Source organism: Streptopelia decaocto (assembly GCF_964273445.1).
Source record: "Streptopelia decaocto genome assembly, chromosome: 1".
Classification (NCBI taxonomy): domain Eukaryota; kingdom Metazoa; phylum Chordata; class Aves; order Columbiformes; family Columbidae; genus Streptopelia; species Streptopelia decaocto.
Window position 1 is genome coordinate 67,506,597 of NC_138663.1, and position 13,975 is coordinate 67,520,571.

General features: G+C 39.5%; 1 protein-coding gene across 10 annotated transcripts in view; it reads left to right on the top strand.

Moving 5' to 3' along the window:
- BICD1 (BICD cargo adaptor 1) overlaps window positions 1–13,975 on the top strand; it is a gene marked incomplete at both ends in the record, with an annotated part of 175,661 nt that overhangs the window by 122,919 nt on the left and 38,767 nt on the right. For 7 of the 10 annotated variants that reach the window (XM_082043189.1, XM_082043192.1, XM_082043194.1 and 4 more), the window contains 2 exons: window positions 5,992–6,144; window positions 9,525–9,962. In XM_082043189.1, coding sequence (XP_081899315.1) covers window positions 5,992–6,144; window positions 9,525–9,962 — 591 coding nt within the window. Of the gene's footprint in view, window positions 1–5,991; window positions 6,145–9,491; window positions 9,963–13,975 lie in introns of all 10 variants that reach the window. The other 3 variants (XM_082043196.1, XM_082043197.1, XM_082043199.1) reach the window with 3 other exon arrangements.

Genomic DNA, 13,975 nt, shown 5'->3' on the forward strand with positions numbered 1-13,975 from the left:
AGATATTTCATAGGGATTTATATGTAGCAAGATTTACGATGTTGAATATTATGGGTTTCATACTCTGTGATAACTACATAAATGGGCCATTTAATTGCCCTTGATAGAAATTCACCTTACCTCTTTAGATTTAGTGATTCCTATTAAATGCATTGAACATTTCAGATTATTAAATTATTAGATATATTGTAAATGCTTTATTTAAGAGCCATTGCTGGTGAAGGAACTTGAAACATAATTTATCTTGATCTGGCTTCTATTCAGTATGCTATAGCTAACAAATACATGGCTTTTTTCATCCTTGTCTTTGATAGTGCTGTCATTCTGTAACTAAATCCATGGAACGGAAGGACTGTAGGTACTTATGTTATTCTACAGATGTATTTTCAAATATATCTTGTGCACAATAGTTTTTGTTCTGTTTTTGAGACAATTAATGATATATCAAAAGCTAAGGAATATCAGAATCACACGTAATTTCAAAAGTTAATGGTTTTTGGTTTTGGACAATAGAAGCTGTATTCATGCTCTTAAAGTAGCACGCCAATACAGCTGGTTAGATCAGATACAATGTCATGAGCTCTAATGATAACACCTGAATGAAACTATTTGAAGGATGAGATCAGATAAATTCAGATCAAAAAAGGAGCATGCAGACTTTTAACAATGAGGAAAAAGAATCTCTGAAATAATTTATTTTGGGATATAGAGAGATCTGTGTATTGGAAGAGAAGTAAAAATGGTTCTGTAAGAGATGCTCTGTCCCTGTTTAGCTAGGTGTCTGCATCTATGATTCAGAGGAATTGGGCTGCAAATTCTGCAAAAGAGTCAGACCAGGTGACACTGGGTCATCCACTAAATCCCATTATGGTTTTAAATATCTCTGGAAAAATGGAAAATGTGATTCTTTCAGTTTAAGGTGAGTATTCCTGTATATGAGAGAGGGAAACTTTAAGGCTAGAGGAGCTTCTTTGGGGACTTTAAAAAGATGATGATAAATAAAATGTTCCTCGATCTTCTATCCCTCCTTTCATCCTCTCTTCTCTCAAATTCCCTTTGTTCCTTCAGAATGAAAAAATAGGACCAGTCAGGGCAAGCTGGGTGCCACTACAGACCACCCAGCTGCCTCCTCCCTGGCTGTTTCCTCCCTGATGTGGCAAATCTCTTGCTGGGTCTTTACCTTGTATAATTTTGCTCTCTAGATTCTCCCACCAGCAGAAAGGAGGAGGGGTGGCTTTCCTGCTGTGTCATCCTGGTGAGAAGAATTCTCCATATGATGCAAAATTAGATTTTCCATTGTTTATGGAAAACAAAAAAATGTACCCATAATTCACATTAGACGCTTCTGAAGAGGAGATATAATTGGGCTTTGAAGTTTCTAAGGGTACCTTTGTGTATTCTAAGAGTAATGAATCAAAGATACTTCAGGTTTTGGTTATTTTTTTCCTCATTAATTTCTCATGAATTTATTTCTACTTGCATGTTGCCAAGTAGATACAAACAATATATTTAAAAAGAAGTCAAAATAATTTATAAGTGGGGCTAATTTTGTGATGAAATGATCCTGAAGGAAGCCCCGAACCTGGTTTTGGCCAAAGTTGTGCTGGTAGTGCTTCCCCATGCAAAGTTAGTGTGTTTGTAGTTAAATTCAAACCCCAGCTGAATTGTATTGTCTATGATGTAACTATTATTTTTCCTATTAAAAATATACCTTTTATTTTCCTCTGCAGAGTAAAGTAAACATGGCATACAAATTAACTGTGAGACTTGTCAACAAACACATGAGATCATGGATATTAGTCTCAGCATAAACTTTCCATTACGTTCAGTTTACTGCTAGTACAATAAAACTGTCATCAGATCAAATGGGATTTTATACTGCATCAGCTATAATACAATGCTATTAAATTGGAAGTGTATACATTTTCCGTTGTTCTCTTACTCATAAGCTATGAAAATTAGAAAGTTACACACAAGATCATGCTATGGCTTATATTTTCCAATAGATAAATAGTGACTGAGTCAGTGTAGTTTGGGGCATATAATTAATTTCTGACTATGAGGCTGTTTTACAGTGTGAAAAACAGTATGTTTTACTGCAGTAAGGATCTGGAATCTTTCTGTGAAAATGTGTATGAAAAAAATGTATGAAAAAAATTGTAGGAAAAAAAAGCTAAAACACTAGTGTTTTTTGTCCCAAACAAAACTGGTGAACTAGACAGAAATAAAGTAAGTCCTTTATATACACCAAGATGGGGGAGAACAAAAAATAGTTAATGGAACTTCATTCACTTTAAATAGAAGGCCTCAAAAAACATCCATTTTCAATAAGTTCAGTCTGTGGACCCACAGTTCAAGAAATCAACCAGAACTCACTTCTCACCTTTGAGATGAGAATATCCAGCTTCAGGTCACTGTCCCTTGCCCAGTTTGCTTTCCTTAGATATACTGAGAGGACACAAGGCTGTAACAAGCAGCTTCTTTGGGCAACACTGGGGCTGTTCTGACAACACCACAAAAAAAAAAAAAAAGACTGTCAGGGTATCATGATTTTATCTAAAAGTCCTTATAATCTTCAAAATTAGCCATTTCCATGCTTTTGTTTTAAAGTACCTTCTTACTTGCAGTTGTTTGATACTACACAATGCATTACAATGTGTCTACACACACAATTGATATAACATGCTTGTATGTCACATATGGAATACAACATTTTAAAAGTCTACACTGAACCAAAAATGAAGAATATAGTAATATATATTGCACTTACATTTGGTAAGAAATACAGAAGTTTAATATTTATATTCCACTGTTGCTTCAGTCCTGACAGGTCTCTGAGCATTGGTTGTACTGTACAGATATGCTCCTTGCCCCTGTAAAACCTAGAAGATGTCTTTTGCTTTTCATATTCGGCAAGTGAAAATATGTCTAAGTACTAGTGGGTGGGTGACCTGAACAGACTTTATCTCAACTGAGCCTTCTGTTTTCATTTCTCATGGTCTGTTCTGTTACATGTAGGTTTGTTAGACATGCATTGAGCTATGTGACTGACTTCTTCCACAATTAGTGCTCACGTATAATTAGATGCAACGCTGACAAGGACTCTGTTGTTTTCTATAGTCTCACAGAAAGGCCTTTTCCTTCTTTGGCACTGATCCATTAAAGCTGTTGCACAATGTTCAGCCGGTGACTAGGACTGAATTTATAGCCATTAAAACATTGCTTATCTATCATTAGCTCCACTACTTGGACTAATTTGGTTTTTACAGATACAGTAGTTCGTAGGGGAATCCTCTCTGGAAATGTAAAAATCCTGAGGCAGTGCCCTGCTAAAAGCATCTGGCTCACTTGCCCTATCCTGTAAGTTTAATGTTCGGTGCTTGATTACCAGTAAAGTTTAATTACAAATTATTTTCCTAATAATTTAGGTTACATTGTCCTCTAGTGGCTCATATAGATAACTGCCCTGCTGACAGACTCCTTTTGCCTTGTGTTTTTCAGTCCTCTCATACTGTTTTTGTACAAGTTCAAGTCACATCAGAAGGGGACTGATGCAATGGCCAAATAAAAAATTTTTCATTTTACTGCCACTGTATCAGTACAGTGAGATCTGTCCTCTATAACTGTGTATTGTCTGCTCAAGGAAGAGATTTAAAATAGTTCAAAATAAAAATAGAGAGTTGTGAGAAGCTACTGTGTTTAATCAGAGCATTTGATGGAAATGAATATACCCTGCTTACTGGCAGTTTCTTCCTCAGCCAAATGTCATGAGCAATGATGAATAGAGGTTGCTCTGCAGAGATAGTTTCTCTGTATGTAAAAAGAGGAGGAGTGCTATAAATGGTTCTGTTTATACCTCCAAGATTATGTAGGAGAAGCAGTAGTTATAAGTGGTGAAAAAATGCGGTTTCTCTCTTCTGAAGGAAATCGTGGTGCTGTCCAGCCAGGTGACAGCTTGTGTTTTGTTTCTTTTTGCAATAATAGGAAAGAAAAAGGAGTACTCTGACCTTACGGAATTAATTTTCAAGGCTTTTTCAAAGGAGCATGCCTTGTACTCTGTCAGGGAAATTATATGTCAGGATTCAGTAAAAATCCTTTTCTCAGGTCCTCCATCTCTGGCCACCTTTATTAATTCCTCCCTTTTTGGAGAGACCTTCCTTTCAACCAGCAGTATGATCTTTCAACCAGCGGTATGATCGTGTGTGTTGGATGGATGTCAGCTGGTTGCTTTTCATTCCGTGGGCTGATCGTCACCCTCCAAACACCAGGAGAGTTGCAGAGCAGCTTCATTACACTTGATGCAGCGGAGTTGTGCATTTGGTGTTGCCCACCTACTGCCTCAGACCCACACATATACCCACACCTAGCTGGTGTCAATAACAGCCACAGCTGAGAACGTGCTGACAGAAACAAAATGTTTATAGGCAGCCCTGAGGTGTAAGGTGCCTTTACCTCTTGAAATCATCTGCAGTGCCATTCTTGCAGTTCACTCAGAGGTTCATTAGGCAGGGATGGATGCAGGAATATTTGCAGAAGGTTACTTTTATCTAGGGCTCTGTAACACTTCTGCCACCAGGCATCTTTTTGGTCATCTTCAGTTAAGGAATTAGGTAGTTTCTTTATTTCTTCTTAATTAGGTGCCAGGAGGAGGGTGATGGTTTTTATTTTTCTGTAACAAAAAGGCTTCATTTTAAAATGTGCTTTTGTAACTCCTGCATTAACTTCCCCCCGCTCCACGCTTTGCAGTGTTATTTTCTAGGGGATTATAATTGTTTATTTAGCCTAGGCGATAAGCAAAGTTCTGTTTATCCTCAATTCAGAACATGAATTTTTAGCCTTTCTGTACCAGAGGGTGAGTTGTACGTGTCGATCTACTCAGGGCTTGCTGACTACAGTTTCTATTGTAACGATTTTTTAAACATTTGACTTTTTTTCAGGCTGGTGGTTGCTCTCGCTCCACACTGATGTCTTTTACAGAAACCCATCACTGCTTCCCAGGTGTGCCCTTTCTGACACCCCAGCATTGGTGTCCCAGTCATGCTTCTTTCCACCAGCTGCTGCGGCAATGCTCAGGTTCCTCCTGCAGGCAAAGAGGAGATATGACCAATTATGCCTGTTCCTATTTATCAGGAAAATGCAAGCTTCTCTTCAAAGTAGAGGGGGAAGTTGCTCCTACCGACCGTGTCGGTCACTGTTCTCTTCCAGCTGTGTGTTAACTCCATCTTCCCATAGTGCATTTTACACCAGGGTCATGTCAGCAGAGTCTTTCCGGAATAACCTGACCCTTTATGTCAAACTCAGTCAGAACTGGAATCCAATGGAAGCAGTTTTTTGGTAAGACTGATCCCTTGTGACCTCTCTCATAAGGCTCTCTGGGAACTGTATATGCTAATGGCAAAAATAAAGTGGTGACCTTGTGTGTTCTCAGACTCACGGGGTGTAATCCTGCTCAGCACAGCAAAGCATTTATCAGGTTTTTGATGAGCACTTGACAGACGCCTGCCTGGCAGGTCCCCCCACCTGCCTATGTGCCGCTCTGATGCCTCCACACAAACATGTGAGTGCACCTTGCTCAGGAACAGATGTCTTTACAGACCAGATGCCGTCACTCATTGCTTTTTTTTGTCTGAATGCAGAAAGCATCCTTCGGTGGAAAACAGGTGGCAGTTTTATTTAAATCCAACTGTATTGCAGAGCAATAAAACTAATGAGATGATAAAGCCTTGCCAGGTTTTCCATTTCAATAAGCATCTAATCTTGAAACTGTTTTAACTCGAGCTTCCTTATCAGATGTTCTCATTGCTGCATTGCCAGCACACACCTGGAATTACTACTTGGCCTCAGATTAAAAGGTTTGCCTCAGTTTTGGTTTGCACTGTTAAATCAAATCAATTTGAGGATAAATTTTTTGTTTTACCTTTCCCAAAGACAGCATTCATCATTAAAGTGACCGTGCATGAATGGTAACATACTTGCATTTTCTCTTGTCAGAATAATGAAATGGTGGAACTACAGAGGATACGAATGAAAGATGAAATTCGAGAGTACAAGTTTCGAGAAGCGAGACTCCTACAGGACTACACCGAGCTTGAAGAAGAAAACATCACTTTACAGAAGCTGGTGTCCACACTGAAACAGAATCAAGTAAGCATCGAAAGATTCCAGACACTCTGCTGAAAAATGACACAATTTTCTCCAGTTTCCATAATGTGATCCCACAGTGCACTTTGACAGAAGTTTCTTTGTATGGTTATGTTTGTTTGTTTGGTTGGTTTTTGGTTTTGTTTTTTTTTCAGCTGGGTTTTCACTAAACACTTATTCTGAAACAGTGTTATTGGTCATTTTTGATGTATGGGGAAGCCCTTACCTTACTTTTAGGAAAATCCTGGTGGAATATTTTGTTACAGAACTTTGTAATAGCAGACATTATTAAAATAGATAGAATTGCATCTTTTCACTTCCTGCTTTTCCTCTCCTCCCTCCCTGCATGCTGAACTCAGTGCCCAGCGGCAGAGTTCAACCCTCCGTTTCCTCTCAGTTGGTTTCCTGCACGTCCTTTCCTCTTCTGAAGTGGAGAAAAGAGGAAATAATCATCGCCTCATTCTCTTTTTTTTCCCTGCTTCTTGGATTTTCCAGCACTGCTGTTTCCCTCTTCTCAGCCATGCTAACCCACAAGTTTAGCAAGCTTCAAAAATAGGCGAAGGGCTGTCTGATGTTCCTAGTTTTGTCCTTTGTATCCAGATGTAAGCAATCCTGTGGTCTGTTCTCCCCACCTTGCAAAAGCACAGCTCCCTTTGCTGCTGAGTGTATATACCACTGAGGACACAAACAGGAACACAGCTGTCCTTTACATTGAAGAGAAGAGATTTGTTCTCACATCAGAAAGGTTAACTTGCTGCGATTGTTACTTAAATATCCAAGCTGGATGATGTAAAACTTTCTGCCTTTTAGGCACAGCATAACCTGGCACTTGGTGACACCAGTTAGTGTTGCAGCCCCTGGTTTATATCCCAACCTATTGCCTGGTTCAGTCTGGGCTTTTATCAAATAGCCAAGACTGTCACAGTCTTTAAAGGCAGCCTGGTAACACAGCTGCCTTATTTCTGCAGAAATATGTGGTATGATTTCAGCTGTCTTTTACTGCTATTTTACTGCTCCAGCACAAATGCAACTGAAACATTTAAAACAACGCAGCTGTGCCTCAGGTAATATGCAGATAATAGGAACAGGTACATCGTTTCCTTATTTACGAAGGTACCCAGACTTTCACACTCCTGAAACTGAATTTATAGAAGATCATCTTTGTGTCAGAGTTATTTACTAAGCCAGCAAATTGCCTTTTGAGGCATGGAATTTTCCCTCACACACCTCATAGGAGGCATTTTCACACTATCAGGAAATGGAAGACTCCTTTATGGACTGTCCTAGTTTCCCTCCGAAGAAAATCTGTTTACAAGTGTTATTATTTGTCATAATATTTCATCTTAATGAAACCAAATGCCAGCGGTCTGTGGAGAGAAAAAGCATCACCACATTTTGAATGGCTTTAAGAATCAGTAATTTTGCATCACATGTCCATGCACTTCTGATTCCTAAAATAGTTTGATCTACAAGATAAAATTTCAAGAGCATTTTGTATTTAATACATTAATTTACAAAACCATATTTTACAAGTCTTAGTGCTAAACTGTCATTATCTGAGTTGGGTATTTTGTAGCTTTGTAAACAAGAAACCATGAGATGGTAACCATAAAGATAATACAGATCTCTGGCTTTTATATGCATTTAAAATTTGAAAAGGTTTCTTTTTACATGTCCTTAAGATATAAACATAGCTACTTGATGGGATTTAATAATTTTTCAGGTGGACTTATTTTTTTTTTTTGTTCCAGTCAGAGAAGATATCAAGTTCCTAAATGTTGATTTCAGAATGTCAGGGATTTTCCTTTTCTATTTAACATTTTCCAATATGACTTTGGAACTTTCTGTGCTGTTTGCAATGTTTTCATTCTCTGAGTTTGAAAATTAGTGCTTTGGCTTTTAAGTTTGCCTTTCCAAACGCTTCTGAGTACAAGACTTTCGACAGGTTAATAAATATTCTCCTCCAATAGGAAGGGTTGATATTTCTGTTTTCACCAGAACCTTATTATAGTTTGTTTAAATATATATATATATATATGCTAAATAAAAAATATTCAAGACAATGCTTTGAAATTGCAGATAATGATGCATATTAATGCATTTGAATGAGAAATACCTTAAATGAAAAATCTTTCTTATGGAAGCATGAAAAGTCAGTATTTCTTTTCTGTTTCACCAAACTACTGAAGTATTTCACCCAAAACTGGGAATTTTTCGTATTCAGAAATGAAAAGGTGGATGAGTAACATAATTAGAATTAAATTAAAAATCAAAGCATGATTATTTTTACCAGAAGAGTTGGTCAATCATGGACAAGGACCTTTACAAAGCTCTTCCTTTTCATTGCTGTGGGATTTCCCAAGGAAACAAAGAGACCCAGCAAGGGAAGGTGTTCTGCAGTGAAGATCAGCTGTGCCATCTAGATATTGCTGAGCAACTGGTTTTGAGCTAGACTGGGTTTACTTACCCAGGCTTTGCTTCCTGTTGGGTGTGATAGAAAGGACTGAATAAATGGGGGAGCTGCCTTTTAAAGAAGAAAGAAGCACCTATTTTTTTCCTCAGCACACACTGCTGATAAATACCTTGATAAAATACTGCAGATTAGGTGTGGGGCAGGGGGCCTGCCCTCTGAGAAAGGAGAAAGACCAGCGCGTCCATCCAAGTCTGGTGGGGCTACACCAGGTCACAGCAGGAAACACTTTGGTAGCACTGTCAGGAGCAACCAGGTTGCCAAGTGCTCCAGAATGGTATTCCCAACACACAGCACAAGGATTGTGTGGCTGGATGTTTGACACATAGGCCTGGTAGTTTAAAAATCTCTAGCAATTTGACACATCTTAGAGATTAAACTGATTGTATGAATAATAGGCTCTTCTACGGTTTTTGTACTTGAACACTACTAAGAGACAACATACTTGAGAAGTATCCATGCCTGAGCGACTTTGCATCCAGTAAGAATTTACATAAGAAGACATCTTCAGAATACTTGCAGTTAATAAATCAGACTATGTTAACCCGAGATCTATACATACCATGATATACCAACATTGCTTATGGCAATTCATAATAAATCGATGGTTACCAGGATGTCTGCTACTAAACATCCTTCTTTCCAGGAAATATGTTGTTTATTGTCATAAGGTGCTCAGAAAAAAAAGTGTTATCTTTCTTGATTTTCCATGCTGAAAAAGCGAGCAATGAAGTATTTAACAGAGCAAGCTCGACTTGCTTTTTCTGTGCAGCCATTTCTTTGCAGCTACAGGCAATGTCTGGTATTTCAGGCTGTATTTTCTGTAACACCTATTTCAATAAGGCTGATAAATGGCAGGTTTTCATGACTCAAGTTTTAGTATTATGAATGTTCTTTGTCTTGTCTAATTCAGGTTGAATATGAAGGCTTAAAGCATGAGATTAAACGATTTGAGGAGGAGACAGTGTTGCTTAATAGTCAGCTAGAAGATGCCATCCGGCTGAAGGAGATTGCTGAGCACCAGCTGGAGGAAGCCCTTGAAACTTTAAAAAATGAAAGAGAGCAAAAGAACAATCTGAGGAAGGAACTTTCCCAGTATATCAACCTCAATGATAGTATGTATAATAACCATATTAATATATCAGTAGATGGATTGAAATTTGCAGAAGATGGAGGTGAGCCCAACAATGACGACAAAATGAATGGACATATCCATGGGCCTCTGGTGAAACTCAACGGTGACTACCGAACTCCCACGGGTAGGAAAGGGGAATCTCTGCACCCTGTCTCTGACCTCTTCAGTGAGCTCAACATATCAGAAATACAGAAACTGAAGCAGCAACTCATGCAGGTAAGAGCTGAATTTCATGTCCTGGAGTGCTTAGACACACATCCTATGGAACCTAGTGCCAGCTTTTGCAATTATTTCCCTCAGTGATATTCTTGACCCCATATGTCCTGTTCTTGGACTTCTGCTTTGGTGTTTCTTCGTATACGGATTTTTCTAGAAATATCCCTAGTAAACAGATTATCTGTCTGGAAAAAAGTCCCTGTGACCTAAGCAGATGTTTAGTGCAAAGAGGAGAAAGGGACCTGGTTGCTGTGATTGCAGGTGGTTAGGTTATTTTCTTCCCACTTTGATACAGCAGGAAATGTCCCCAAAATTGCAAGTGGAACAATGTACTCTTCAGTATGACCAAAAGCATCTGGAAAAAAAATCCACTAAAATACAGACAGGCTTGATTATGCTCCCTTGCAAGTCAGAGGGAGTTCTTGACGTTAAATTCAGTTTGAACAAGATTTGGCTTACTGTCACGAGAGAACAAAAGGAGAGGAGCGCTCCTCTTAATAACCGTGCACTCGGCGAGCATGTGGCGTGTGAGATGTCACAGAGCGCCCTTGTCCACCCCGGCAGTCTTGGCGGATGCACAGGCTGCAGGGGGTGCCTTGGGGACCATACAGCCAGCATTTGTTCTCTATTCATCCAAGCCCAGCCTGAGCATAACTGGAATAGGAGCTTGGGATGCAAGCCAGGTAAAAACTCAAGCTGCAGGCCCCATGCTGACATCATCTTGGAAGGGGGACCATGCCACACAGAGCAGGGGTACCACTGCCCAAGCTGTTGAGCATCTTCTCTGCCACTAGAGCTTGAAAGGGTTTGACAGCATCAAGGAAACATCCAGAATTTTCTAGCTGTAGGCTTCCAAAAAGTGCCTCTTCTAAAGAGAGTAAATGCAAATCCTTTACTGCTTACAATGTAAAAGGTGATTTGGAAGTAAAATAGACCAAACCCAATTTTCAGCACTTGTTAGAGAACAATAAATCCCTATGTGATCTGTCCTATATTTGCTGAAGAGTTAGTTATTCTCTTTACTTCATTGTCAAATGCACCGTGGAAAGTTTTGATCTGAGCTGTGACATGGCAAACATTGATGACATCTAGTACTTTGCACAAATAACTTTGATGCAAAACATACATAATTTAAGTGGGAAAGCTTGAAATTTGGAACTTTATTCCTGTGAACAGTTAATGTCAGAAACTTTTCCAGTATTAAAATATAAACAGTGTGTGTTTTGCATATATAGACATGTATAAATCTGAATGTGTATATATATGTACATTTATGTGTATAATATATGCACATATAAAATATAGGCAGATTTCAATTTAAATGAGAAATACAATGTCAAAAACCACAGCTTCAGAAGAAATGCTTTGAAATGTTCACATCTTAGAATATAGTGTAAGCATTTCCAACCAGAGTTTTCATTGAAATTTGGGCAGTAAAAATTTGGAATGAAAGCCGTTTGGAAACAAAAAAACCCAAGATTGTTTGGGTATGTTTGTTTTCATTTTTTTAAATTAAATATTGAGCTTGCTAAATCAACAAAAGACACTGCAAATGTTTTGATTGTCTCTGACTGAAATATTATTTATTTATTATACACTTCTTAAACAAAGAGTTGGCCTTCTGACAGTCACTAGCAACAACCTCACCGTCATAAGATCCTAGAAGGACTCTGTATAATAAATGTAAGCATTTTCAGTCACAGGGGTTTTGCTGGGCCCCAGCACCCCCACACAAATAGCCACAATCATTGCTCAGCATTCTGATTTTATCAGAAGGTTTGAAAAGAAGGACTACACCCATCTGGTAACCTGGTTTCTTTGGATACTGAAAAGGCTTACTGCAAAATGCTGATGTGTACTGTTTATTAAGTGGTCATCCTTCCTGTTGAGTTGCATCAGCTCACCTTGGGTAATGCAAATTAAATGTGAAAAATTCCTCCAAAAATTCTCGTCATACTAGGTGGAGATTTAATTGACTTCGAGCTGACAATAGGTGATTCTTCAGCAAAACTGGATTTTTTCTCTTCCATAGTGTCTTTGCCATGTGCTGTTCATTCAGCCATGTCTTGTTCCTCTTGTTTCCTCAGAAAAGGCTGTACCCTGACAGATTGCTAAAAAAATTGACCCTCTCTTGGAAAGTATTTCACAGAATCACAGAATGTTAAGGGTTGGAAAGGACCTCGAAAGATCATCTAGTCCAATACCCCTGCCGCAGCAGGAACACCTAGATGAGGTTACACAGGAAGGCGTCCAGGCAGGTCTTGAATGCCTCCAGAGTAGGAGACTCCACAACCTCCCTGGGCAGCCTGTTCCAGTGCTCTGTCACCCTTACTGAGAAGTTTCTTCTCAAATTTAAGTGGAACCTTTTGTGTTCCAGTTTGTACCCATTACCCCTTGTCCTATCATTGGTTGTCACTGAGAAGAGCCTGGCTCCATCCTTGTGACGCTCACCCTTTATATATCTGTAAACATTAATGAGGTCACCCCTCAGTCTCCTCTTCTCCAAACTAAAGAGACCCAGCTCCCTCAGCCTTTCCTCATAAGGGGGATGCTCCACTCCCTTAATCATCTTTGTTGCCCTGTGCTGGACTCTCTCCAGCAGTTCCCTGTCCTTCTGGAACTGAGAGGCCCAGAACTGGACACAATATTCCAGGTGTGGTCTCAACAGGGCGGAGTAGAGGGGAAGGAGAACCTCTCTTGACCTACTAACCACCCCAATTCTAATACACCCCAGGATGCCATTGGCCTTCCTGGCCACAAGGGCACAGTGCTGCCTCATGGTTATTCTGCTGTCCCCCAGGACCCCCAGGTCCCTTTCCCCTACACTGCTCTCTAATAGGTCATTCCCCAACTTATACTGGAACCTGGAGTTGTTCCTACCCAGATGCAAGACTCTACACTTGCCCTTGTTATATTTCATTAATTTTTTCCCTGCCAAACTCTCCATCCTGTCCAGGTCTCGCTGGATAGCAGCACAGCCTTCTGGCGTGTCAGCCACTCCTCCCAGCTTAGTGTCATCAGCAAACTTGATGATAGTACATTCTATTCCCTCATCCAAATCATTGATGAATATATTGAATAATACAGGCCCCAGTACTGACCCTTGAGGCACTCCACTAGATACAGGCCTCCAACTAGACTCCACCCCATTGACCATGACTCTCTGGCTTCTTCCCTTCAGCCAGTTCGCAGTCCACCTCACTACCCAATCATCCAGACTGCACTCCCTCAATTTAGCTGTGAGGATGCTGTGGGAGACTGTGTCAAATGTCTTACTCTGTTTTTGTGTCTATAGGACAGCAGACTCCTTTTTTGAGAAAAGCAAACTTTAGATTTGCCATTTTGTACGTGTGTGCCAAACATTTTACTCCTCAATCTTGAAAAGACACCTTCACCAAAAAAAATCAGTATGGCAGATGTAATTCCTTCTGCATCTTTAGAGTGCTGCTGCTCTATGATTTCTGCTGATCCCTAGCAGAGATTTAATTGCACATGTTCCCTTTCTATCTTTTAAATTCACTAAGTAACAAACATCTTGCTGAAAATTCTCATATGGTGGGATTTTCTTGGAAAAGCTCGAAGCTTTCTGCTCTACCCGCATGTTTGTTGCCGAGTGTGAAGAGTTCTTTATCTCATCTTCAAAGCCTTGCGACTCCTCTCTTCCTTCCATGGTGATGCTTCCCCTATTCCTGAGGCCAATGTGGAAAACTTGGATTAAGTTCTCTTAAAAAAAGAAAAAAGTGTCCCAGATTCTGCCACTCTTCTCCAGCTATCTGGTACTCTCTGACAAATAAAATACAGCTGAGATGCAGGGTTCTTGAACTGAGTTTTTCTGTTGATTTCCTGTTCCAGTCTCCACTAGGAATCATTCACTGATATTCTGATGGTATTAAAAAAGGAAAAAGGGATAAATAGCAATGGTAAAATTGGTTTCCCTAATTGCAAACTATAGAACAAATTGGGAAGGAAATCTTCTCAAACTGAAATCTTTGAAGTGAAGGATGCATCGCAAA